The sequence below is a fragment of the Numida meleagris genome, chromosome 2 (genome assembly GCF_002078875.1).
Source record: "Numida meleagris isolate 19003 breed g44 Domestic line chromosome 2, NumMel1.0, whole genome shotgun sequence".
Lineage (NCBI taxonomy): Eukaryota > Metazoa > Chordata > Aves > Galliformes > Numididae > Numida > Numida meleagris.
The window spans coordinates 9,317,072-9,344,857 of NC_034410.1; the positions used below are offsets into that span (position 1 = coordinate 9,317,072).

Genomic DNA, 27,786 nt, shown 5'->3' on the forward strand with positions numbered 1-27,786 from the left:
AGCAGAACTGCTGAAATTAATCACTTACATAATTCATTGTTTATGACTACGCTGTAGGTCCAGAGAGGACTTTGAGAGTGTCAGAGCCTCATATGGCTTTTAACTAAGGCCTTGAGAAGCAGTGGTCAACCTGAAGTCTCAGCATCATTTTAAAGAAGCAGAATCCAAGGCATAAGTGACTGACTCCATTTGTCAGTGCACAATTATTTAGTGAGAGCATCTGTCATGCTGGTAACAGGGAAACCACAACATCACCGCTGTGGTATCCGATACTTAGGACATGCTAGGTAGTGTTCAGGGAAATAAAATGGGCTAGAGACCATTTTCTGCATGAAAACTCCTGCATCACCAGTCGCATCCTTTGGAATAAACAAATGCTTTGCCCACGCACAGGGTGCCACCAGGGAACCATCCCTATCCCATCCAAGTGCCAGGCATGTATGCCAGGCATTTATTCTCTGGGAAAACACTGCAGGTTGGAACTGCACCAAGGACTGCCAGGACAAGTTAGCAGGAGGGATGGCCATGTGCCAGCACTCAGCCTGTACCCCATTTCCATCGAGTCAAAGGCCCATCTGTGTGCTCTCCCCTGCTTCCCTCCCCACAGTTAAAAACCATCAGCTAGGCAAACAGAAGTCCCAAGAGTTTAAAAATAACTCTTTTGTTTTGTTTTGCTACCCAGGGTTGTGGCCTCAATGTTTATACTTCTGAGTCTACTCCTGCTCCAGTGATGCTCAGAAATAGATTTTTTGATGTATACTTAACAATTTCAAGTAGACAAGTACAGCAGCTGGAGCTGTGAAAAGAACTTCATAGCATGACTCATAAGAAAGGTGGGAAAACAGAATCGGAGGGAATTCACCCAGAGCTGCGCCACATTGCTAGGTGTGAATCATACATCTGATAAAGTGTGTGCTCTCCTGGATCGCTCTCCTCAGAGCAATCCCTTACTACTTTTAATATGGATGATTCTCCAAAAAGTGTGATCTGTCGCTAAGTAAAAAGTAACACTGCCTTTAACCCCTACATTTACTAACAAAGTTTCCTTTGCTAGACAGCGAGGGATTCATTTCATGTCATTCCAGCCACCACAGAAGAATGTGTGAGTTGTAAAGCAGGACGTTTCTCCTGATGGCGATGAATCTCATCCCAAGATGGGCATGTAGGATACTGAAGGAAACTCTCTTTGGAACTACGTCTCTGCTGACTGTAGGTGCCTTAAATAACTTAATCGTTGCCTAACTTAAAGGTGACTTAAATGAAGCAAAATGAATCCTGCTCTCCTGCCCTAGCCCATGCAGATTAGTTAGTACATTTTAGGGATAACTGAGGAAAAGTGAACAAAGTTTTTCCTCAACTGAAATTAAGTAGGAGGTTGAAAAAAAATTGTATTTATTTCAAGTGTTTAAATGGAAATTAGTTAAAATCCTAGAGAACCATCTGTGCTGTTGTAAGAAAGCAGCTACTTTTCATATCTATTTTTCTCTCTCTTGGGAATGTTATGATGCTAAGTTAATGAGAATTAAAATAAGCTGGATGCAATCTTTTCATCTCAGAAATACCTGGACAATTAAGGTGACTATACAGCCATGAAAAGTCAGATATTAGTGGTATTTAGTCCCTAAAGATGGAGAAAATTTTTTATTTTCAAAAGCGTACCTCTAAAAACCTAGTCCAAAGGGATTACATCAAAAGAAATATAGCAAATTTGCTCTAAATTTGAGCGGAAATGAATACAAATGATATTGCATTAGTCTGTCAGCGATCCTAATCCTGAAATTATGATTCATTTGGTAGGCTAAGGCTCTTTTGTACTAAAGAGATTATGATAATGATTTCCTTTTCAAAGTACTCTCTAATAAAAGGTCAAATTCTGCTATGAAGTTGCATACACACACACACACACACACCTCTTCTTCTCAAAGGGGTGGAAAACAGTAAAAGCATTTTGGAAAAATCAGTATACTTTCTACTTAAAACAGTTGTGTCTTGATTTATCTCACTTCTCCCCCCCAAAAAAAAGAAAAAAAAAAAAAGGAATTTAAGTGAAAAAGAAGGTATCAAAGACAAAGATTAAATTCAAGCTGCCTTAGCAACAGCCCATGAAGAAGAAACCCTGGACAGATTTTTTGCCAGTAAGGTGCCACAGTTGAACAGAGAGATATGTTTAGAAGAGTAGATACAAGTTGAAGAATGACTGGAGAATAGGCTGGTAACTGTTACTGCTGTGAAATATGGAAACACAGGCTTATCTCATGACTATATAACTCGGAAGAAAAAATGCAAAAGTAGATGCTATTGACTCAAATATCTTTTATAGGTATTTTGATGCAATGTGAAAGTGAATACAGAAATCCTGACCCATTTCTGGAAAATATCGGAGACAATGCTAATTTAAGGAACATCGCTGACCAAGGATGAAAATTCATCCTGTTCCTCAGTCCAGAACACAGAAGAGCCCACAAGCTATTCTGGAAAATCACTAGCCATAATCTTCCAGACCATTTGGAAAGAGCTTTCAGGCTAATTCAGCATCCAGTCTTTGGCAGTGCCTACCACCAGATGCTTCAAAGGATGCAATTTTTACCTTTATATTCTCTATCAAAATGACATGTTTTACAGTAATGCTTATAAGTAACATCTTTAGCTATATTTCAAATCCCTTTAGAACTTGCCAAACTACCCTTGGCTCAAATGCTTCAAAAACCATTCCACTTGGAAGGGTAATGTTACCAAATATAGACTTTCTGAAATGACTTTTTTTTTTCTCCAACCACACAATTTTTTAGATAGTATATGGCTTTAGCTTGTCCAAAGGACTGAGATGTAAAATCTCAGTACAACTAAATGAAGACTGACACTAAGCTATATGATCAGCCAGGCTGTTAATCACCTCACACTAAGCTCTCACATTGTGTGCTCGTCTGAAATTCCTAGTATCGCCAATAATATTCCTTCAGAGAGTTATCCAATTTTACAGTTTGTTGCAGTACACTCTCTCCATGCTCTTCACTGCTGAGCATGACTTTATATGGTAAGGAGCATCCCTTGGGAATGCCCTAGCTGTGTCCTCTCCCTGCTTCTTGCACTCCCCCAGCCTACTCGCTGGGTAGGATTGGCAGGCAGAGTGAGAAACAAAGTGCTGCTGTGTGGCACTGTCCAGCAATACTGAGACCACTGGTGTGTTATCAGCACTGTTTCCATCACAAATCTAAAGAACAGCACCATAAGGGTTGGTATGAAAATGTTAATTCTATCCCAGGCAAACCCAGTACAATATTATTTCCAGTTGAGGCTTACTTGAAAGTCTGGGCACTGAATCTGGCTTAGCATCATTTCCCTGAATTTATTATTTGTGCTGAGCAAACGACTTATCTCCTAGGTGAAGGTGCCACCATTTATGAACAGTCTAGAGACTCCTTCAAGTCCGAAAAGAAGACCTTTGTTAGTGGCAAGCAAACTTCCAATGATACTCTGTCTTTGTTATCTTCATTTATGGTTGGCCTAGATGATTTTAGTGTTCTTTTCCAACCTTAATGATTCTATGACTCCATGATCTACACAGACCAGAAGCCAGCCAGAGTTCATGGTACTTTGCAAAAACAGCTCCATCACTGCTGCCCAGGGGAGCTGGTGGATCCGATCCTGGTCTGTCAGAGAAGTCAGAGCAGTTGGCCATGGATGTAGGCCATCATTTCCTCCTTTAGTCTCCTCTGTAAAGACACTCAGTTGGCACTCCAAAATGGCTAAATATACAGGAATGAATTAGAAAGCTGTTTTTATCAAGTAACTAGCTCATTTTTCCTTGTTTTCCTTTTGCACTAAGGGAAAGCAAGAGAGTCAACCACAGGTGTCCTTGCTATCCACTATGTTTCTCCCCGTGAGCTGTTTCAACTTGCTTGGGATTGCTGACTGGGAAAGCACACCAACCCGCACCTGCTAACTGGCCTAAACCGGTTCCTTCTGAATTGTTCTGTCTCAGGTCAGAAGATTTCCTAGATGTTTTCTGAGTTGCCCTCTCGGCCTTGTAACCACACAGCAGTCTAAGTACAGAGAAAGAAATAAAGAGGCCTGTATCCTTGGAAAGAAACATTAAGTAGAAGAGAATTCAAAACTTCAGTCAGTGTTTCCTTATTCTAAACAGATGATTGAAATATGTGGAAGACTGCTGCTTGAGTTCATTGAAGTTTCTGGCCTAAAGGATGTATTTTTCTTTCAAGGCTATTTGTTAAGTTTTACTGGGGAAAAGATCTTTCTAAGGATCCAATGGTTGCTTTTGAGACAACAGGAGTTTTTCATGAATGTTTATTCTTGGAGAATATTTACGGCAGCAATTACAGAATTTCAAACTACAGAACTAGGACACAGAATGACTTTCAACTCTGCTCAGTTTTGCCTTGTCATCTGTTTGATGATAATATTTAAAGTTACCCTGGACCAAAGGGATATTGTGCTGGCAGTCGGAGAGAAAGCAGGCAGTATTGGAGAGGTGGCACATCTCCTGCATTCCTTTTCTGATAGGCTCAACAACAAAGTAACTTTCAGCCAAGGTCTGACAAAAGCCATAACTCTTCAGCAGTGTTGAGCAGGGCAAGAGCTTAGGTCCACGTAACACACAGAATTACTGGTCTGTGCTGAACACAACCTCCATATTTGTCACATTTTTCTGGATAAAATAATGGATGACAATCAGGAAAAGAACAGCAATTGCCTTATTTGTAGCGTCACTGAGAAGATCTGGTTCTGGCTTCCACACCAAAGCAATTATGTATGTCACATGCTTAAGAAATTCCTCAGTATAAACTAAGGGTAACAGCCAGATTTAAAACATGGGACGCACCACACAGAGTAGAGGCAAGTTATACTGGGGAGACAGTGACTGTGAAGAGGTGAGAGACATAGTGGGTGGCTACATGGATACAGAACTTCCCAGCCAGTGCAGAAGATTTCTCCTGTATGATTTTAAAAGATTATTAATCGGAAATTATATCAGAGTGAGACAGCTGTGGCATTATGATGGGAGAAGCATGTAAAGTTCTGATACCAGACTTGGAAGGACAGGAAGAGATCAGGATTCATAAAAATGAGAGATCAGGAAGGAAGTCTTAAGGTTCTTTATCTATTCATCAAAAACTAAGTCGTGTAGTAAAGTCAAGATAGAAATGAAATTCTTTATTCTAGATTAGAAAAATGTAATAAAATAAAAAATGGTGGAACCTAAGGCCATGTGAATTTACATTAGAAATAAGGCAAAAATAACTCAAAATAGAACACCTTATAAAAAAGGCAAGTTTACTGTCATCACTAGGAGTCTTGAAAGATAAAATGATACACTATAGTTCAGACTAAAGCTATTAGCTTGGTGTAGCCATCACTGGGTGAAAAGCTAGAGGTTATTAAAAAATTCAGATCAGATAGTTGCAGTGCTCCATCTGTCCTTAAAATCATGATTCGATAAAGATTCCTGGAGATTGCAAGTTAAATCCCGTATTATCCCTGTCTACTTTCTTTTGATTAGTGAACAAAGCGGAATGAAAGACGCTGCAAAGTAATTTTTCATTGTAAGAAATAAATTGCATGCAGAAAATGTATATATAGTTAACAGTAAGAATTGGAATTATTTTCTAAGCAGAAGAAATCAATTTTGTAATATATTAAAAGTAAGCACTTGCAAACAGGATTTTACAATACATGACTATGTACTATTTTTAGATTAAAGAGTACATATTCTGCCACTACCATGCATTTTTCTGAATTACAGTATTAATGGGCAGGATAAATGCTATGAATGCAACATGAGAGGGATGAATAGAGTTCACTATCAAAGTAACAGAAATTACCACCTATATATGAAAGAAGAACATTAAGTACTACATGCACATTCTTAATATGCCTACAGAGAAGCAGTCAAAGGGAATCCAATGAATATTTCTTAGAGAGAACCACTTTCTCTAAACTACTCTTCATTCGAGCTTCAGGAGTGAAAAATCTTACCTGCAAACATATGGCCAGGTTAACTCTACAGCCGAGTGATGTACTGACTGCCCGTGGATGGAGGCCAAGGTCTTTAAATAATTTTGAAAATGACTGAGTAAGAGCTATCCGAGGTCGTTCTTCAGCCACTACTACACATGTCCGTACACGTGAAAGGTCCAGTCCTCTTGCCTAAAAAGAAGATAAAATGTTAACAAAGGCCACAAGTGGGCAGATTTAGAGAAGAAAAGGTCAGCAGCACTTTCAAGAAGAAAAGAGGCAGAAGTGCTGGTATAATTTCAATCTTTCCTGGGAGCTGGATGACCAGATGACAGTCTAATAGCTGTAGAAGAGTAGACATACTTGCCTGGCATTTCAATGTGAGCATTTAGGGAGAGTTGGGCATACTCCTTCTGTAGGGAGGCAATGCTATTTTGCAGTATTAATTCAGAATGCCATTTAATAAAAGCAAAGAGGAAGCATTTCCTAGCCTTGGAAAAACTGATTAGGAGATTATTAACTGAGGATGGTATGGGCTAGAGATAACGTAAATGTCAGTACCCAAGACCAAATTATTTCAGTAACATACTGGAAATTCTATATGATTTCAGAAGTGTAACTGGCTACCTAGCTTTTCATTTTGGCTTAAAAAATCCCCACAACACACACCCTCATTCTCCATATAGTACTTCTATGTATGCAACTATTTAACTATAAGGGCCAAGACCAAATTAGTACCTCATATAATCGTGGAATTCATAATACGTAATGTACAATACACAATGTACTACTCCTCAGTTATCTTGGTCTTTTACACCTTTGTTTTCCAACACAGGCCTGTTAACACAGACTGCAACGCGGATCAGAAAGCTTAGGTAAATAAAAGCTTTTCCTTGATGTTTAAAAGCCCTGTGATCTGAAACAGAAGGACTAACATTAATACACAGCCTTTGGCAAGCAACAATAATCTGTTCTGTGGCTGCTGCCCTTCCCTTCAACAATTTCCTCCTCAATGCATACGTTTAGCACAGCCACTATGGGCAGAGAAGACTCAAGCACTTTGTGCATGGCAGATGATGCAGAAGGACCGAAGCACTCACCTTCAGCGATTCTGTTTGTGAACCGAGTCCCTTAGTACAAAGCTCCATGACCGAATAGGAACAAAAAGTGTCTCTCACTTTGTATTGACTCACAGCAAGAAGCCACAGAGCAGGATTGGTCTCCAGTTCTGAGGGAGGAATCAGAATAGACTGGTGTCCTGAATAAACGCTGTAAAGATACAAGATTCGTTAACACATGCTAAGTGCCTGGGCCTGAAGATGTTTACAAGCTTTTTGGTGCTGGAACATAAGGATTATCAAAGTACACAAGGATCCACAGTAATGCCTTGCAGTGTTCTGCAGGTCCAGTAGTTTAACATCAGGGGCCAAATTCTGCCTTTTGCTGAACATTGAGAATCTATGAGGACTGCAGGCCGAATGTGCTCCTAAAATACTACTTGACTCAAAATGCCAGTGGACCTTGCTGTTAGAACCGCACCGAAGACAGCAAAATACCTGGGTTATTGACGGTGCTAATAAACAGCATTATGATATCAACAAAAATTATGTGTTGCCTACAAATAATTAAGATTGAATAATTACCATTTTAAGATACCTTGATTAAAAGACTACTTGATTACTTAACATGGAAATAACATCTCTCCTGCTGAGGCAAGCAAGTGGATTGCAATCATTTTCAGGGGAGTAAATCTGTCCCCAATTTAATAATACCAAGGGCTTTAAATTTCTACTGTGAAAGTTTTATGAACTTTTAAAACCCAAATATCCTACATCTTTTGCTTACTGGATACCCAGGGAGCACCAGTGTTGAAAAAAGGCAATTACAAGGGTCCCTGAAGGAAATAATTATGTCAGAGTTAATTTCTGTGCTACCCAAGATTCTCCTCAAGGGAAAGAAAACCCCCGTTTGATGTCTTTATTTCCTATGGGTCCTACGTTGTTCATTCATCTCAGGCAGGCTGATGTACCATCACATTTACAGCCTCTTTCACATCTTAATCTGTGATTTGTAGATACTTCAGAACATCAACTGAAGTATCAGGTGATCACTGATCAGAACAGTCATAGCATAAACCCCCAAATCATAAAAGTTCTGAAAAAGGACCATAAAGCCCCAGAGATTTATGATACAGATGAGAGAAATTCATTTGTCACTTGAAAAACTGAAATGCCAGTTTGCTAAAGTAAAGCCGTCATTTTCTAATCCAAGTGCCTGAGGTAAGACACAAAATGGGTCTGTATTTTCAGGAATTTGAGCATCTCTGTAACATTTGACATTAGGAAGAAGAGAAGACGCAAATCTGGCAGTTTTTGAACACGTGATGCTCACACAACTTTCATTCTTGGCAAGTGAGTGCTTCCCGCCCCCAACACCCAAGATGAGAGTGCTTTCAGAAGTTGTGCAATTTGGAACAATCTGTGTGCAACTTGGATGTCTTTACACGTAGCATATAAAGGCATAAGAGGTGTACAAGTCCAGCCACAATAGAAATTAATAAACCAAATTAAGTCTACACTGGAGTAGGAGCCAGAAGATGTCATGGAATATGTATGAACCACAGTTCAAATAATTTCATTTATCATACAATAAAATTTTGTCTCTGACTGCTTGTCCACATTTACGCCACTCTTGATGATGCATGAGCTGTGAGTTGCCACAAAGAGACGTGTTCTCAGATAGAGCTGACATAACTACTTTAGCACTGGACAGTCAAATGAAGCATTATGCTTTCATGCTGCTTTTATGGAATCAGAATAAAGTACGATTGAACCCTGAGTATGCGCTTCACAAGGCTGTGGAAAGAGACGTTGGCAAAGCTACCAAAGCCTGAAAAGAGTGTGCCCTGAGTTCAGCTGACAGATCAAACCCAGCGAGGGAGCAGTAACAGATTTTGCTATAAATACCACTTCACTCTTTCTTTCTCAGCCAATTCCATTAGGTTTTTCAGGGAGTACTAAAGGGCCCTAGCTCACAAATTTAATGTTAGTGCCCCACAAACAATCAAGGTGTGGGATCTGTCCAGTAAACATACAATTCTTACGCATGAGAAGCTGTAACCAGAAGAACCTGGGATGGGCTCCAACCTGTACAAATATGAGATACTGAGATTTGGTATCAAACCCTTCCCCCTCCCTGAACTCTTCTGGTTGTTGCAACCACTATCAGGAGAAAAAAAAAAAGGTCTGCCCCACAAGAAACAGGCTCCCAGGGGTCAGGTACGGGAGAATTATTAGACTGTTCAGTACCATATTATTATCTCATAAAAGCCACTTATTCACCTGGGCAGAACATTCCAAAATAATAATTAAAAAAACAACCAAAAGAACAAACTGTACTGAAAAGTGCCCACACCAACTCCAGAGTAATAAGGGAGAAAAACACTGCCCTGCTTTTAGTAGGAGAATAGCAAATTGATTCCAAGTGTGCGTTACCAGCAAACAGTCCACAGTAATGGAATTTGGGAATACAGATTTACAATAATGACAAATCCTCCCTCCTCAGCAACACTATTGAGAGGGGTGAACTGCCTCCCCCGCTTGACAACTTAAGCCGGACAAATAAGAAACATATTTTTGCTCACTCTTAACATCCCACCATAAGCCATGCAGCACACCATTAGGGAACCTGGATTTGGATGCAGAATTACCCCATCTTCTCCAGACTGCGGGAAACCACCACACTTACAATCAGATCAGGCAACAACATGCTTTGACTACAAACATCGCTCTGTTCAGACAGATAAGTGAAGACACTCCTAGTACCTTTTCTGAGTTTTATAACTCTCAGAAATACTGAAGAGTTTAGAACTGAAATGCAGAGCAGCAAGGAGGAAGCTTTCTATGGTGCAGAATCTCAGATGTGTGCTGTTCTTGTCTACAGACAACATAAACCTACAGAAAGATGATACCATGCCTGGAAATTTGATCACCAACACAGGCTTTGCCTACGTAGCTGTGGTTTAATAAGCCATGCACATCACCTGATCCGCTAAAGCAGTTGGTGGAGCTAAGAGAGGAAACACAAAGACACATTTCTGGGGTGAATGTGCCAGTTGCACAGCTGAACTGGTTTATGCAGCACCTGGCCATCATGATGTCAGGCAGGACTTGGCACACCTCCCTGAATTAATCACAGAAACATTGCGCGGGTTTTGTGAATCACTCTAAGCAACAAAACATTCCCGGTAGCCACATATCCTTGCAATTTTTCAGACATTACGCTTCCATGTTAACCCCAGAGATGCTGTATGTCACCGATGTTCTGGTGGAGGGAAGCTGAGAAAGAAAAAGTTCTCCTTTGTATTGCTAGTTGAAACTTGTCTACCATTCTGGTGCCTTCAAACCACTGCAGGGCATTACAGAGCGTTTGCTCTGTATGAAAACCAACAATCAAGCAGAGGACCATGTGCTTGAGCAGACTGCAGTTCTGGAAGGATGCTTCGGAGAATGCTGCATAAAGCTGGATATGGTCCCAAGCCTATAGAAACTTATGTCAGTGTTGCCTCTGCGTAACTCTAGGCATGGTAGAAATGCGTTGCAGGTATACACGTGGTAGATTTAATCCTGAAAATGAAGAAAGGAACAAACAGTGCCATCTCACCCTCACAAAAGAAAGATGGTTTGTTACGCTGTCACTTTGCTAGTACTAGAAGCAACAGCATTGTGAACGTTGCAGCCTCAGGAGGGAGCAGATGGGATATTAAGAAAACTTGGGGGTTTAAATATAAATTGTGAAAGCTAAAATTACCATTCTGAAATTGAAACATTATATGAGTTATCAGTCAGAGCAATTTCAAAATTTGGTTATATAATCACTGGAAAGGAACTGAAACAAGATCCTTCATTCCACTTCTGTAGAAATCTGTTGCTATAGAGTAACTCTGTCTCCTGATATGTCTTATAACAGGAGCAGACACAGTGCAGAACCGCAGAGACTTTCTGACAGACCAGGAAATCTGTTTATCAGTCTCCATCACTTTTAGGAGTAGGCAAGAAAAGATGACAAAAAAGGAGGGCATCCCTGCACCACTTTGTCAAAGTGAATTTTGGGATACAGATGCAGAGTGAAATGCTAAGGTAGCTAAGGCAAGAGATCATCATTTAGATATGCTGTCTTTCTTCAGGGGACGTAGGGAAAAAGAGTATTCAGATGGGGGACAAAGCCTTGGATTTTGGCAGCAAGTGAAAAGCCTTGTCTGCCTGCACTGAGCAAGGGCTGCCCAAGGACAAGAATACTCCAGGTAAATACACCACAATGTATTTTACTATGACGGCACCATCTGATCACAACTCCGGTTCCATGGCCTGGCAGGCCGCTTGGCAGCATACAGAGATGCTTGGAAGGACATCTTGCCAATTAACTGTTCCACTGAATCAAAGATTTACCCCATGTTGCGCTAAGGCCGATTAACAATGAAGTCTGAGGTTTTATTATAGTTCCAAAAAAATTCAGCAGGGCAATAAATGTTGACAAATGGCAACTGCAATTTGGAATTGTATTCTGGCCAGCTATTAACTTGCTGCTGCCCTCAATTCTGTCCTTCTCAGGTGATATGAGCTGCTTTTTTAACTGCAGGAGGTGAGTAGATAGCATCAAGTCTTACAAGCATACGCATTTTGTTTCTGCATTTCTAGGGGTGATATTTTGCTCTCGGTGATGAGGGATAGATATGGGTATTTTGCAGTTGATAGCATTTGGTTGGCACTAAAATAATTCCGTGACCTTGCAAATACTTCAGTCTTTGAAATGTGTCAGGGAGCTGAGGGAATCTGAATGGGATTGAGGAAAAACCTCTACAATCATCTGGAGCTCGTAGGCCACAAAGGAGACTGCTTGGGTATATCTCTTACCTAGGCATCACAGGACTTGGGCCTATCAGTGCCCAGCATCATTCCAAAACAAAGACCTTTATCTTAATACCTCTGTTCCCAATTTGTACTGGGAAAAAAAAAGCAGCTGAAACAGCAATCTTGCCTTGAACAAATGAAGTTTTGCCACAGATCGTTGATGATGCATTAAGACCTTGCCTAACTTCCCCCAAAAATCTGCATACAGAACTCACCAGCTGAGATTAGTTGGATGTTACTGATACCAGTGTCATTTCTATGGCATTACAGACACCCTTAATGTAGGCAGAAGTTAAATACGTCCAACCTAATTCACTGCAGTACTGTATTTGTTAGCCATTACTCAGCCTTGGGCCTGCCCCAGTTGTTCACACATGTTAATGCCTTCAAGTCAGATGCAAAGTCAGTGGAGTTAAACTGCTGTGTTCATATATCAGGATAACTTAGGGCTTTCAGTTGCTCTTGAACCTTCCATACTTAAGGCAGGTTTAATAGACCTATTGCAATGGAGATAAAATGCAAATTGCCCCTTCCACAAAGTGCCAATGGCCATAGGATACTGGCACACTTCTGTGTGTGGCAGACACTGTTAGGTTCCCGAACCAGTTATCAGTTATGAACTTTGCAGTCTTTGAGAGATGGCTACATCCATATCCTGCACTTCCCATGCCAGTATTATTCTTTTCTGATGTGGCATGTGAGCTTCTTTACGTAAACCTGCCTTTAATTTGGTATGTGTAGGCTGGAAATAGGGTGAAATGCTCATGCCTGACAGATATCTTCAGGTTAGCCTGGCACACTGAAGTTCTGTAAACTGCGACTCCTACGCTGATGCTGTGATCCCTTCCTTACATCTTCTACAACCCTACCTGTTTGTTTAAACAAGAAACACAAGGTCTCCTGTTGCTGAAACTACTCTGCTACACCACTGGGTGCCCGTGGCTATAGAATGGGCAGCAGGATTGGGACAGCAGGAAGCCTCTTCATCACACCTTACGTGGAAAGCTTTCCTAGGACAATTTCGTAGCATCCGCACTGACCAGGTGGCCACTGTGGACTGGAAAGTCCAGTTCCTCTGGTTTGAGTCTTACTGACTTCCACTATTATAATCACAGTTTCTGAGCATTACTAATATATTATTTATTTAAAATTATGAACTGTTAATTTTCATTTCAGAATAATTCCATTTTTCAGTGTAGAACCATACTATGGAGGGAGAATTCTTATTGTATTGCATCACTCAGCAACTATCAAGTACGTACATCCTTGCTAATGAACTGTAGAACTTTCTATTCTGCTCCACAGCAATCAGCATTAAGATAGGGACATCTTAATTTCAGGAAACATTTCTGAGCAGTTGGATTCAGTTTCATTTATTCTTACACTGAAAGACATTTACAGCTTTTTCTTTTAAAGAATACGGTATCTTTAAAATGCAATGCAAGAAAAGTTAGAATACTCTGATTGCTCTCTCAGAATGGATAAATAACTCTAGTAAAGAGAAAAATGCAAAAATAAAATATTTTCCAGTTGAGTCATCAGTAACAAACTGTTAAAACTAGAAGTTTTAGATTTACAAACTCACATTGTGCTGCTGACTGTTGTCACACCCCAGGCGTTCTGTTCTATGACAAAGGTTCCAAGGAAACCCTGCTGGAGCATGCAGCCAGTTTAGAGGGAACGTGGTAAATTCCAGGGTGTTTTGTTTTTTTTTTTAAATGTATTGCTCTGCTTTGCAAGGTTTCTTTTCTTTATTATTTTATACCTTTTAGGCCATAAAATAATAAATAGATTAAAAAAAAACTTTGCAAAACTATGCAATATATTCCAAACTTACCAAAGGGCTGGCTCCATGCTCCAACAGCTTTCCTAAGCAGCTTTGACCTCACAGATTGGTACATTCTGGGGCACCGCATAGGAGCAGGCCAGAACAATGTTTAAGCACCTACAATGAGGACAAAACATTAGTTTTTCTGTCATTGCTCAGTCAATGCCTCCTTCAGTCTAGTTAACAAAGGAATTCAGATGTACTCCTCATTTTAACTGCAACCACTGGAGTTAGTTGCTTTCCCTTCCTGCTGGGTTCCTAAAACAAAACATTCCTATTTAACTCTCAAAACCCCACAGCTGATGAAAAATTGAAGATCTTACTTCATTTCCATGTGCCATAAAGTAGTATTAATTTAGCTAATGGGACTGGTGACAGACAACCCTAGCTTTCCAGTAGAATCCTCTGAGGTAGAATCTGGGCTGAAAAACATTGTGAAGTATTTTGATTTGCCATCTACAAAGATTAAACTGCAAAGTTGCAAAGTTTTAAGTTATAAAAAGTAAGATTCTAATAAGCTTCAGGGTGTATTTTTCACTACTAAAGAACACATCAAATAATATCCATCTCTAAAATAGTAATGAAATGGAAATTAAGTTTGGAAGAAGAATTAATGAAGCTGTATCTGATGTCAGCTTTCTCTAAATGACAGTCACAGTTCAAGCAGCCTGCAATCTTCCTGGTTTTATAGGAACTGAATCAGTGACAAAGAAAAGATTGACACAATGGTTCACAAGATTAGAGTGTTGTCCTGATTTCAGTTCCTTCAGCTCCTTCTTTTCTTTGAGAAATGGTATAAAATCTATTTTATATAGTACCACAGACCTCGATTCTTTCTCCCAGAGGTCTGCTGCCTTGCTTGTAGACAAAATTCTGCAAAAGGCTGACATTATCAGTATTGGTAAGGACCTAAGGGCAGCAAATGCTTGTTCATTCCAAATATTGTTCTCTGGAATAAACAAGAATTTCTGTATTTCTCGGACACCACAAAATACTTGTTTTTTCAACATTTATCTGCATTCTATGGGTCTATAATGATGTTACATAGAAGTTATTACTGGATATTCCATGTTACACATTACCCCATTCTCCTTAGCTGAATTATCCTGTAGTGCTCTATAGTCCTTCCATCTTAACTCACTGAATGCGTCCCAGCAGATTTAGCTTAGCCAACAAATCTGACAACTCAGCACAGGAAAGGCCCAACAGTGCTGATGCATGACTCTACAGAATAAATATGCAGCTGACTTCAAAATATCAATATTTAAAAAAAATTGATTTACAGAGTGATTTAATTAAAACCTCAACATTGTGGAAGTGATTTTTTGGATCTTCAGTATTCTTGTATTACAAAAATAGACACTGAAATAACACTTTCAAAACAAAAAATAGTATTAGGGCAAGTATTGTTTAAGGAATATTGATCAAGAATGAATAGGATAATAAGGACTTAATCTTCGACCCATTTCATACTTAACAAATGTATTAAAAGGCAAGGACCAATGATAGGCCAATAGAGTGCTTTTAAATTAACAATACTTGCTGAAAATAAAGTGCTGCAGCAGTTCTTGGATAATGTTTCTTTCAAATATTTATTAAATTGGTAAAATGCTTATCCAGAGCTGCAACACTTTTATTGCCCTAGGTCATCTTAACTTCAGTAACTAAAACCAGCAGTACTGTTAATACCAAAGAATTTTCCACGGATAAAGATGCTGGACTACTGTGGCCTCTAATATGTCTTCATAAAATTATGCTCCATTAACATTCCCATAGCTCGTCCCTTCTGCCTCTTCATCAACTCAGCTGTCTTAGAAAAATCAAAAGAAGAAGAATTTTAAAAAAATCAATGGAATTGCTTTCAGTACTGAACTGTAACCTCCCTGGAGTATAAAGATTGACAGAATTGTTACATTCCTAAAATTCCTCTTAATAAAAAAGCTGATTCACATTTAACTAGAAATATTTTTATAGCTTTGATATTGCATTGGAAGTACCTTCTGTATTAAAACACTTGCACAACTCTATAAAAAAACCACATCCATTTGTCTCACCAATGAGGAATTCCCCAATATCCACTTGTGCTTTCAGATTACAGAATCAAAAACAGGAAACCAGGAAGCCACCTGTTTAAAGTAACCTTGGTAGAGTAGTCTTCATCAAATAAAACTAGTCAGACTCAGCAGAGAGAGGAGTGAAACAGCACGAGTTTAAGGAACAGGCATGCTGATGCTCTGCACTCCTAAGCCTTAAATACCTACAGCCATGCCCCACTCAAAGCAAGCGTATTCTCCATACAGCATTCTCCATACAGCATTCTCCATACAGCTTCAGGCAATTCTAATTGCCTGCGTTAGTCCCAGAGGTACTATCTGTTCCTCCCATCCTGCTTGTTATGTTCTAGTACAATGGATGCGATATTTTAGAAGGTTGAGGAGAAACCTCACCTGCAGAGGCACCAGAGGACAAACCCAAGTCCACAGTATGGGTCCAGACAGATAGCAACTTCTCTGGAGGGATAAAGCTCACACTGCAGCTTAATAGAACGACAAAAGGCACTAGTGGCTGCATGAGACATCTGAAAGACAACAGCAAAGTAATTAAAATGATCAACTGTCATTCGGAAGACTCATTTCCAAAGTGAGCCAAGTGTTCAAATCAGTTAAAGGATGAAGAAAACAAATAAATATTGACTTTGTGCTCAGCGTAAATACACATGTAATTTATAACTAAGAAAACAAATTTTCCTTCAAGAGGGCATCCAAATAAGCATGAAAGGGATGGAGAGACAGAAACAAAGATAAATTTGAAGTGATTCAGAGAGAAAGCAGTGCGCGGTTTAAAGATGCGCTCCAAGCTGTACGCAAAGCGAACATAACGAGCTAAACTTCCTGGAGAAACAAAGGAATGAATGACTGCAGGACATTAATGCAATTTGAAGTACTTTGTTGATCTTCAGTTATATATCAAGGTATGTATTTACTTACACAGTAAAGACATAATATTGTCAATGCACTCTTTAAATTAGTGAGGTTTTTGTATGCAAAATAGTACTAAGGACCAAATCATCCAGCAATCTCCAACAGACAGTAAACATTCTGTAAACTGTCTTTGTTAACCAGCTCCTAGCTGAGAAAAAGGTTTTTGTTTCTTTGTTTAATCTTGAGAGCTCTCTGAGATAAAACAATTGGAAGAAAGAAACAAAAACACTAATCAAAAAGAAATTTTTCAGATGCATTGTTTCTAGTAATTCTAAATCTCCTCAGTGACAACACCTAAATACACCTGTGTTAGGATGTTTCCCACAGACTCACCCATTCTGGCTTAGAAGTTCTAACTACAGGGAGGACACAAAAACTTCTTTTAATCCTTGTCCTCTCTGCTAATAACAAGAAGCACACCTGTATTAGGAGGACAGCCTAGATAGGATTTAATTCATCTTACCTTTGATCTCTGCTACATGGTGGCCTAGTTTCCTTAAACACTATTACAGTCAGCGGAGGAGAACAAATACCTGATAGGTAAAATTTATTTGATCCTTAATAAAAAGGATAGAGAAAAGTCACTCAAGAAGTGACTTTTTCCTCTCTTGTCTATGAATGCCATAACTGAAGCTGGATGTGCTCCAAGTGATGCACAAAGACCAGCTCAAAACAGGTGTCCACACTGTGAACATCTGCAGTTTGAAGAGATTAATTCTTCTCTAGCTTAATCAAGACCATTTTTTTCCACAAAGGATTAAACTGAACTCTGCAAGACAATAACTGGTGTTATTCTGTGAGTTTTTACACCTTACTGGGTTCAAGCTAAGGAAAAAGTTGAGAGTAAACTTAAGTGGAATTTACTACTTCCAAAGTGACTACAAAACATCTATCAGCTTTCCAGAAGCCATGTAAGTTGCTTAGCCACTGTTATTGATTAATCACCACTGCATTATGACAAGCCTTGTGGCCTCTGACAATCCATTCATAATTAATCACTGGTGATGATCTAGTAGACAGCACTATTTATATACATTTGCTGGATTAGTAATCTGGAGGGTTTACGACTGATATCTTGGGCTAATCAAGAACTTCATGAGATATTATCTGTATTTCATTTTAGCCACATTAAAAGTTCCTCACCTCACCCTGCTTTGACTATCTTTAAAGCTCTCCCAGTATTGACTTTGGGTAATTAGTAGTCAGTTCTACAGGTCTGATAAGGTGGAAATATGGATTTAATATGGATGAGTATGTTACAAATGATTATTTAAGACTCCCTGTCAAGGAAATGAAAACTTATATGACATTCACCCCGTTCAAAAATAGATGTTTCAAATAAACCAGAGGAATTACACTCTGAGAGTCTCTGCTTCTGTCTGTTGACTATTGTCTAGTAGGTATGGTAGCTCATCATCTCAAGTTAGATGATATCAATCTTATAGGAATATCTGATCTGTAACTTTAAGCCAGCTCAGCCATTTAGCCATTAGTCAACCTTGGGCAGGTCACTTCACTTCCTGCATCAAATTTTCCATGCAAGGGCTGAGTAAACAATGCTCTCTTTGTTTATAAAGAATGCTTACAGCTTCTGAAATTAGATGGACGATGTCAAAGTAATCATAGGCCTTGGATATGTAACAGGTAGGAGTAGGGAAGTAACAGATAATAAGGCAGGGATTTTACCTCTGCCTGTGCAATGCTGAAACCAACACTGGAATAACACGTGTTACAAGCTAGAAAAATCAGCTTTGATAAACTGTGTTGAATGAAGAAGGAAATGTCAGAATAGAGATTTAAAGAGCTCAACATGCTGAAGCTTATCAAACAAATACATAAACCAGTTGTTTGCTGACTACATTAGTCCTGTACGAGGTAAGTATACCAGAAATAAGAGCTCCCCTAATTAAATGAAGAAAAGAATATTGAAAACTAATGGCCAGCAGTTGAGCTGCAGTGAGGAACAAACAATAGATGGGCACTGGAGCAAGTTAGAAGAGGGATGACTGAATTTCATTTCCTTCATAAAAAAAGAATAGATGCATCTGTTAAAAAGTGTTTCAGACATACAAGCTATTAGACTATCTGCAGCGTGCTGGAGCAGGAGAAGAGCTAAAAACTTCCTGCACACTGGACAGCAGTATGGAAAAGCCAATAAAGTCAATTTAAAGCAAGCAAATAATGACTGGAAGGGAGGAAGCAATTCAATTTCTATTACCAAAAATCAAGAGAATTTGCAAATATGAAGCAATGTACTACCTGCCAGCCAGGTGTGGGAGCAGGAATGGCAACTGTTAAAAGAAGCTCCTACCTTTACCCCTGCTAGCATTCCAGTTGTGGAGACACTGAAGTCTAGGTAAGCAAGTGTTTCAGGGTTTGAAGGTTTGTAGATCTGTGCAGGCCGTTTCTTTGGCAAGTCGTCTAGTGAAAAGAAAGAGAGAACGTGCGTATCTTACTCGAGTGACAGAAAGACCTCTGAATGCTGGACAGGTAATGACAAAGAGAAAGAAGACCCCTAGCCTTGGCACTCACCTGTATCTAGTACTGGAGGCCACGTTCTGACATCCACTGCTGCTGCTGCCTCTCGTGACCGTAACAATTTACATATTAATTGTGTAGTCATTAAGCAAGCAGAGCGGCTCACCTAGGAATTTAACAAACAAGTAATAACACAATGGGATACTGATTAATTCTTCTAAAAATGAGCAAGACCATGATTTGTTTTATGCCAGAATAGGACTCAGATATATTAGTCTTATATTTTCTAATCAGGAGGTGAAAAGATCCACAAAAAAAAACTCAGCTCACAAAGCAGAAAAAGTCATACGAGTTTTACAAATTACATTAAAACTGCACTCTGAGCACAGTATTGTAATGAAACTAAAGGCACCTGAACAGTGAGAATGTGACTTTTCCAGCACATTATATCACATATCAACCCAGGATGCCTGTACAGAGGACTGTGACCAGAACATTTCCTATGTCATGATAATATATCTTGGTTTATAAACAATATTTTAACATAAACCAAAACGTAGCCTGACACTTATATGAGCATTTTTACTATCTGAAGTCAATTTTATGTTAGCCATATATTCCTGATTCTTGTGCTAGTGATAAAGCATTGGGAACTCTGATATTCTCAAAAGTAACTCTAGACTAAAAATTATACAAGTTCTACTAAGAAATGAAGAATTTACTGCAGCTACCATCTGCCCTGAATTTTAGATAACTGCTGAAGCTTCTCTCCTTTTAGATCTACATAAAATATTTTAGTAGCAACTACAAGAACATTTCTGATTATAAAAACTCAATATTTTAATTTCCACAAGGTCATCCCTCTCCAAAATGAAAGAAAAATTTGTGTAAAACAGAGCTGAGAGGCTTTTAAGACATACTGGCATTAATATCCCTAATAATTTCCAATATTTTATTTATAGTCAGTCTTGACTTTAAGTCTTGAAGAGACAATACAATGCTTGCAAGTCAGCTTAGACCTGCACTACTTAGTCAACAAGAAACCAATCAGAGCTAGTTTGCCTATTAGACATCAAAGGAGAAACAATATAACTTTTTTTTTACACCACTTCTACAACTTTAACAGCTGATGCTTAAAAATGCCAAGTGGCAAAACAGTGAATGAGAATCCTGAAGACAACGGGCCAATTTCTCATACCTCTACTGACATTTCGCAGCATCAGGTACTGTGAGGAAAGAACCAAATTATAACCATCTCTAGTTCTTACTACATGAAATTATCAATAAAATCACATTTGTTTCAACTTCCGTTATTTCAGAGATTCAGAATTTCACTCAATAGATTAGGAACTGTCAGATATAAAAGGTTATCTCTTCACAACAATTTTGTTTCCTTCAGTAACATGCAGAACGCAGTTACTTATGAGCACCAAAGATAAAATGTGAGCAGATGAAGCCAAAATACCAAAATAAAGTATTAAATAAGAAGTCAGAGTAATACTTCCCCAGACAAAAGTAGAACCATCAGCCAATATCTTCACAACATTATTTTGTAATTGCTTCAAACTGCAAAACAATTGGGTTTGCAGAGTTAAGCAGAAGCCAAGCTAAGCTTTCCATTGGGATTTTTATTGATGCTGAGTGTAGCATCGCCAGGTGGGGAATCCTACCATGCTTGGCATAGTGCTAAGTTTCCTGGATGGAGTAGCACAACTGCAGTAAAATGTTGACTGTGGAAGTCAGGAGGCTGCATGCTGTCAAACAATGCTGACACTGAAACACACTGAAATCTTGATATTCTGGAAGAAATACAAGCCTTCAGTCTACAACATCACCCATTTAAGTTACTGTTCCCAAATACTACACAAGTCCACTGTCCATTTCATCTGCTTGTTCACTTCCAGATGTATGCTCACCTCCACAATCATCTTCACTGTAGGTAAGGTTGTCGCTATGTTCTGGGGATGGGGAGGTCGAACTGTTATTGGCACACAGCCTGCATACAGGCAACCATAAAATGCGGCAATCAGGTCTATTCCTGCATGAAGAACAAAAAAATCCTCCCCTGAAAAATCAAATCATTTAATCACAGACATCTATGTCAGCATAAATACTATTTGGGACTCAACTCAGAAGGTTAAATGAGTGATTAAGTCCTTTAACAGACTTCTTTTTCAGTCCCTTGTCAGTACTTGTTCGGCTTCACTGATTACTTTCAATTGCACTGTTCTCCTGAGCATGAAAAACCAATGACGACACACAAAGCTGAAGCCAGATATCATCACTTAGGTGAGCTCTACTTTTATGATCAGGAAGTAACCGGTAAAAAGACTGATTTCTACAGATGAATTATCTTCCTAGATTTCATTTATACATAAACGAGATTCAAGAAGTGGGGTGTCCCAGCAAAAGGATAAGGGAGTACTATGTTTGCTCCTATCGGCTGTATAAAGAACATCTGAAGGTATATTAGACACTTTCTTATGCCATTTTTAACTTCAGATACACAGCTTTGACTTATCTACCTGAAATTTCACAATAAAAGAAATGAAGCCTTGATTTTGAATCCCTGTTCTAACATTAAACTAAGCATTCCTCTATATAAATATTGACTGCAGGTGTCAGACTGTGGACACTTCAGGCCATAGAAGGAAGCTGAACTGACAACAGCACAAAGACCCTATGACTTCTGTTTGATAGCTCTTTCGTTCTGTACACAGGCCGTGCCAAGATAACAATGGGGGCTGTTTCATTCTTCCAGAGGAAATAGATCTGGAGTACAGATAGGTTTATTGTTCCTCTGATAAAATGACTTATGCATTGCAAGCAAAATGCAGGAAATAAAATGTTAAGTTTAAAATACATATTTATTTTGTGGAAAAGGTTTTCTCATATTAACCACTGAGAAATTATGCTTAAAAATGATAATGATTTAACCATTATCTTGCACTCCTTTCAACTGAAATATCACAATCCAGACTTCAAATGAGACTGTTTGTCTCATCAAGACACACAAAATGATGAAGAGCAGCACTAGAGCAGAAATAATTTTAAGCAAATGTCAAAGATGGTACCGGTTAATACAAGCTTATAGTCCTTATGTCAAAGTAGAAAAATTCAAACCACAAAGCTGTGTAGGTTAATGATATACATATATACCAAACACTGATTATTATTTGGTATCTCTTAGTCATCTGCTATTTATCATATTTGTACTCTAATAAGATTGATTACTTCCCAGGTATTGCTGCTTTATCTTCATGAAATGCAGTACTTTCAAAAGGGAATTTGACAGGTGAACCTAAGAACACTCAGCAGATGGAATATTTTAGCAGAACCACGTGCTCATAAAAATGTGTTTCTAGCAAATTAAAAGCAAAGTAGTAAATTGCTGTTTAGATTTGGCTGTTTTTAAGAGAGGGGTTTTAAAAGTGCTGCCTAATCTGAACCCATAGGAATAATATCTATGTTCATACATATGCATAAAGAGAAAATCTTTTAAATACGTTTGACTAAGTTCAGAGAAATGCACATATGACAAACATTGTGTGTTGCCAGTTCACCTGGTTCACAAGCTGGGAACACCATCAGTGCTGCACTGTTCTATAGGTTCATGATAAACTTTTTGGGAGCATCAAGGTGATGAACATGGTTCTTTACCTGGTGGGTAAACTAAAGCCACATGGTCTCCATCTTGTAAATGCCCCCTTTCCATCAACATGACAGCTATCTTCTCAGCTCGCTTATGTAGCTGGACACACGTTAATGAGTTGGCTATTGTTCCCTGCACAGGAAGAAAGATAAATGTCATATGAGGCAATGCAACGTGTTGAACTTTGTTCTCTTCTGCAGAGTAGAAGTTACTGATGAGGTGCTGCAGTTTTCTAAAGCTACAGCATGTCACATAGTCACCTTAAACAATGAAACTTTCAGCCTCATGCCAAACTGTAGCTGCAGGGAGAAAGGATGTTTGTCAAGGAAGGGAACATTCTCCACTTCTCTCTGTACTTAGTATCCTCAAAGTGCTTCCTTTCTAACCAAGGGAGTCACAGTAGCATGCTGATGTCATGCACATGTAACCTGCACCCCTTCTCTTGCTACACATGCAGCCAGGAAAGTGCGTTTGTGGTCTTCTGCAGCAACCCAGAGAATCTGTGCAGAGCAATCCTCAAAACTGCACCTCATTGTCTGCACCTTGGAACAAAGCCAAATGGCACAGGGGAAATACTTGCAAAGATGAGACAAAAGACATCAGAGAAAACAATACTTTGTGACAGGGGAAAAGAATTAGTCTAGAATAAAAGCTGAGCACATGCATATAAATGAAATAGAAAAGACATTTATTGAATTTCAATAACTGTGGTCAGTAAGCAAAACGAAGGAAAGACAATATCCTATAGTTTGGCAATTCAGATAGTACCATCTAAAGATTATCAAGTGTTTGTTTTAAACAAGTGTTTTAAACTGGGTAGTTGATATGATTCTTGCACTCCCTGAAGAGATATAAGTATGTATACATGCATACACACAAACGTACATACAGAGAAATATATATGTATGTAACATAGAATTCACTGCAAGAGCTGACAACTCTGAAAAGAAGTCAAAGAATGAATGAGCAATCAGGAGGCTGACTGCTCCTAGAGCTGGTCTGGCCAGATCTGGGCTGAAGTGAAGAGACGGGGCAGTATGGGAAAGGGATGCACCGCTGTACCTCCTCTGGGGAGAAAGAGGATTTCAGTCTCCATCACTGCTATGATACATCTGGCACATATCACAAGCACTTGAAAAAGAGAAGTTGAAGAAATTGACAGAAAAATAAGAGCTCATATTCTCCTAAAAACGTCAGTGCATCAAAAGTGCAATGCAACACAATTAGAAAAGACTGTATCATGACAGTAATAAGGTCTCCTGTTTTACAGAAATCTTCCTTGAATTATTTTAAAACAAGGCAAGAAATCTAAGGATTTGACTTGATTGCTGATTTCTATTCATCAGCACTACCCCTCACACCACTTCAGTACTTACTGATCACAAGTTTCAGAGAGGAATGAGCGTAGCTAGAGAAAGATCTAGCACTGGAAGTAGGGTCACAGCATGTTATCATGCATCACTTGGCATTTAGAAATGTCACACCTCAAACAAAGTCAAGAAAGAGCACAAGCTAACTGGAAAAAAATGCATTTCAAGCAATTTTAAGAAGTTTTCTGGATTGTTCTATGAGAACTTTTTCTAAGGACATATGCAACTATATGGATTCTTCCATCTGACCAGCCCTAGACATTGCCAATGTCTAAGTAGCCGCCCACAGTAGACATTCCAGTAGGAATGTACTTGCACTCGCTTCCTTCTTTCAAGAAATTTCCTGTTTGCACAGTCATGGGCAGATGGACCCTTTTTTCTCCCCACATACATAAGAACCACAAGCCTTGCTGACATAGAAAGGGAATTGCTGCAAATCACGCATGTGCAAAACTCATTTAAAAACTCTGGCACTTGCTGCAGGTGCACAGGAAGAAAGGCACTGTTTATATGAAGTACCAGGAAGAATTCTGCTGTTGGTGAAGAATCATAGGTGAGCTGAGCTAACGATTCTCTTTGGGTTTCACTCATGAAGTGTCTGCAATAGGAAGGTGCTGCATCAGAAGACACAAGACACGCTAAAAACAGGGAACTGTAATTTCTCAAAATGCTTGGGTTACATGAAATCTCTGATCTCAGTGAATTTCTATTAGTGATCAGCTGTGATATGTCTGGATGTTTGAGAACAATGTGTACATACAAGATGCAAGGAAAACAAAAAGGGAAAAGTTACAAACAAGAACTAAGATTCAAGATGGGTAATAAAATTTGCCTAGGCTAAAACTCACCAGCCCTGTCACTCCTTTCCATTAGATATTCAATCACTCCATAAAACAATAAACCTCTTAAGTTTTACAAGAGGACATACTCCACACTGGGAGTATTACAGGAGCAGGGAAACAGTGTCAAAACTGCACTGTTTCTCACTTCTAAGGAAAAAAGAATTATTTCATTAATCCTTACTCTCCTCATTGTGTCCTTCCCTCCCACTGTCTGAAGCCCTCTGCCAGCATGGACAGTCTGGCATTACTTAAAGCTCAAAAGCAACAGCCTGTGTGGAGGAGATGGGACAGCACTGTCTCCTTCTCCTCGCATCTTGGCTCCTAACTTACAGGACAGAACAAACCACTCATTCAATGTTGCAATACTGCATCTATGAACAGTATTATCTCCCAACTTTTCTGCTTTGTTGCAGATAACTAAATTTCTACTTCACTGTTGTCTGTAAAAATGGACATGTTCACATAACGCTAGCTACTACTCCGAATTAAAAGAAATTAGCTTAATGAATCATTTGTAGCCTCAAACTGAACTTTGATACTACCACTGTTAATATGGGCTAGGGGGGCATATCCTGTAAGTACAGTAACTGGTCAGCTAGCAGATGTTCACAAACTGCTGGAGGTTTATGATACCACTTAAGTTGTTCAGGGACGATACAGACTGAGAACAAATGCCAGCTGTTCCAAGTGGCACAGGTGAATATTTCAAGCCCCTCCTTCCCGTAAGACCCTCACATACTAGATGTGTTTCCCAGTTTTGACAGATATGTCTACAGGTACCAAGGCAGGGTGGTTTGAAAGCAGGCTTTCCTGCTCTGCAGTGGTCTCGGGAATTAAAGGTCTGTCATCTACAGTTGTCTAGGAAGCCTGTCACCATCCACTCTCAGTAAACTTGAGCTCTGTACCTTTTGATTTGAAGTAATTCATTTCTGATAGTCAATGAAATGTTGTGGCAGGCTGGCACTAAGCTATGCAGAGAGATGCACTAGTGATCCTCTGCAGACCTGGCTGGATTCTGAACATGTCTTTAACTTCTTTCCCCATTCTTGCACCTCTCTGCAGATGGCCCAGTCTCAAAACCAATAATCATCATTTTATGTAAAAAAAAAAAAAGTGGTTCGATTTTGTCAAGCTCATGCTTTTCAAATAAGAAATCAAGATTGTGAGCAGTACTGAGGATTGCTCTTGAATATCAGAATGAACAGTATTGAGATAGATTTGCAGTTGCAGCTCACCCACAACATGTATGGGATAGAAAAGAAACACGAAATGTAGAGGATGAGGTGAGGTGCCTGATACAAAAGCAATCTGTATTTTGACACCTGGCAATGATTGTTCTCTTTTCCTCTGTCTCAGTGGACACTAAATATAGCAGCTGAGTATTAATGGAAAAAGAAACAGAGAGCTGTGTCCAACCACAGCTCAAGCAGGTGCATGCCACTTGCCACACTGCAGCTTGTCAGAGCACCCGTCTGCGCTGCTTACCCTGCAGTTAAGTAGCGTGTAAAGCACGTGGTCAGGAGTGGTCTGAGCTCTCCACTGTAAAACTTCTGAGAGGAAGAGGAACTAAAAGAAAGCAAAGTGACAGTCACGGTACTAAATAATTTATCAGCTTCAAAAAACATTTTTCGTCATTTCTCTCATTTATATTCTAAATTTTACATCAGTAACTACAAAACACTAAACGTGAATTAATTCTCTTATCACCACATATTTAGAGCAAGGTGCTGTGGCACAGCACTACAGGCCTCTCCGGAACTCAAGTCACTGCTGGGATGGTGATGCATTCCACATATACTTTCAAAACAATAAGGTAGTTCTTACTAATCTCTCAGAATTTGAGCACTATTTTTGTTCTTAACCTTATGCTCTTTTTCTCACTATAAATACATATAGATACATAGACAGATGCAGTTTAGAATTTATACATTTTATTACTCACGTAAGCTCCCAAGGAGCTGAATTGAAACAGTTCTACAGAATCAAAATAATTAAAAAAGGAGGTCATGACCATATATGCAAATTTAACTCCTTGGATTCCACTCTATCTAGTAGAAGAGACATAATAGAGGGTGATTTCTGATAAAAGCCCCATTACCACATTCTACCATGTATTTTCTGTTGTCCCACGTATCCTGGTTAAAACAATCCATACGCATGAAAAGCAGTGATCTCCTCTCATGTCTATTTTATATTTGTAAAGAGCAATCTAAAATGTGTTAGTTCGTTAATATTATAACATAATAAACCTATTCTGAAATAATAATATGATCAATGTACTGCTATGTCTCCTGATGCTAATTAGCTAAATAGAAGTCATATTAGAAAAGTTCAGCTTACCTTTCTGGCTTGGTCATTATCTTCTATTTGCCCCAAATCTCTACCACTGGCCTGTGCAATTCTTTTTCCAGAGACCAAGTTCCCCACCATCACAGAGGCAGGGCCAATTTCTAAGATAAATCAGAGATGTGTTAAATGCAACAAAAATTCTTTGCTTGCAGATGGAAATTTTCATTTCTTTTGTATTACAAATTTCCCTCATTGCTATCCACAGCACAAAACCTTGAGCACATCTCTGTTGATACAAATTTTGCTTGGTGCACCTGGAAGGTACGCAGATTCACCTTGTCTAAACTATATACATATTTAACTGCAGAGCTCAACTTAAAACCTCAGATATACCTACTGTAAGAATAATGCAGAACCTCCCTCCTAAGGTAAAAAGCTTATCCAAATTCTTGGTTTTAATTGAT

The 27,786-nt window shown here is 39.0% G+C and overlaps 1 protein-coding gene and 1 long non-coding RNA gene across 6 annotated transcripts in view; one reads left to right on the forward strand and one right to left on the reverse strand.

Annotated features, from left to right (window-relative positions):
* The window catches only part of DIP2C (disco interacting protein 2 homolog C), a 292,387-nt gene that overhangs the window by 31,050 nt on the left and 233,551 nt on the right, over positions 1–27,786 (reverse strand). For 4 of the 5 annotated variants that reach the window (XM_021385365.1, XM_021385363.1, XM_021385362.1 and 1 more), the window contains 9 exons: positions 27,374–27,483; positions 26,519–26,599; positions 22,830–22,953; positions 21,086–21,207; positions 19,224–19,335; positions 19,003–19,112; positions 16,158–16,288; positions 7,074–7,242; positions 5,995–6,165 (listed from right to left, as the gene is read on the reverse strand). In XM_021385365.1, coding sequence (XP_021241040.1) covers positions 5,995–6,165; positions 7,074–7,242; positions 16,158–16,288; positions 19,003–19,112; positions 19,224–19,335; positions 21,086–21,207; positions 22,830–22,953; positions 26,519–26,599; positions 27,374–27,483 — 1,130 coding nt within the window. Of the gene's footprint in view, positions 1–5,994; positions 6,166–7,073; positions 7,243–13,719; positions 13,828–16,157; positions 16,289–19,002; positions 19,113–19,223; positions 19,336–21,085; positions 21,208–22,829; positions 22,954–26,518; positions 26,600–27,373; positions 27,484–27,786 lie in introns of those variants that run through there. The other variant, XM_021385366.1, reaches the window with a different exon arrangement.
* On the forward strand, positions 10,730–17,571 carry LOC110392977. The gene is made up of 4 exons (XR_002434708.1): positions 10,730–11,613; positions 13,059–13,136; positions 16,465–16,681; positions 17,447–17,571. It is a non-coding gene; the product is annotated as an uncharacterized LOC110392977 (long non-coding RNA).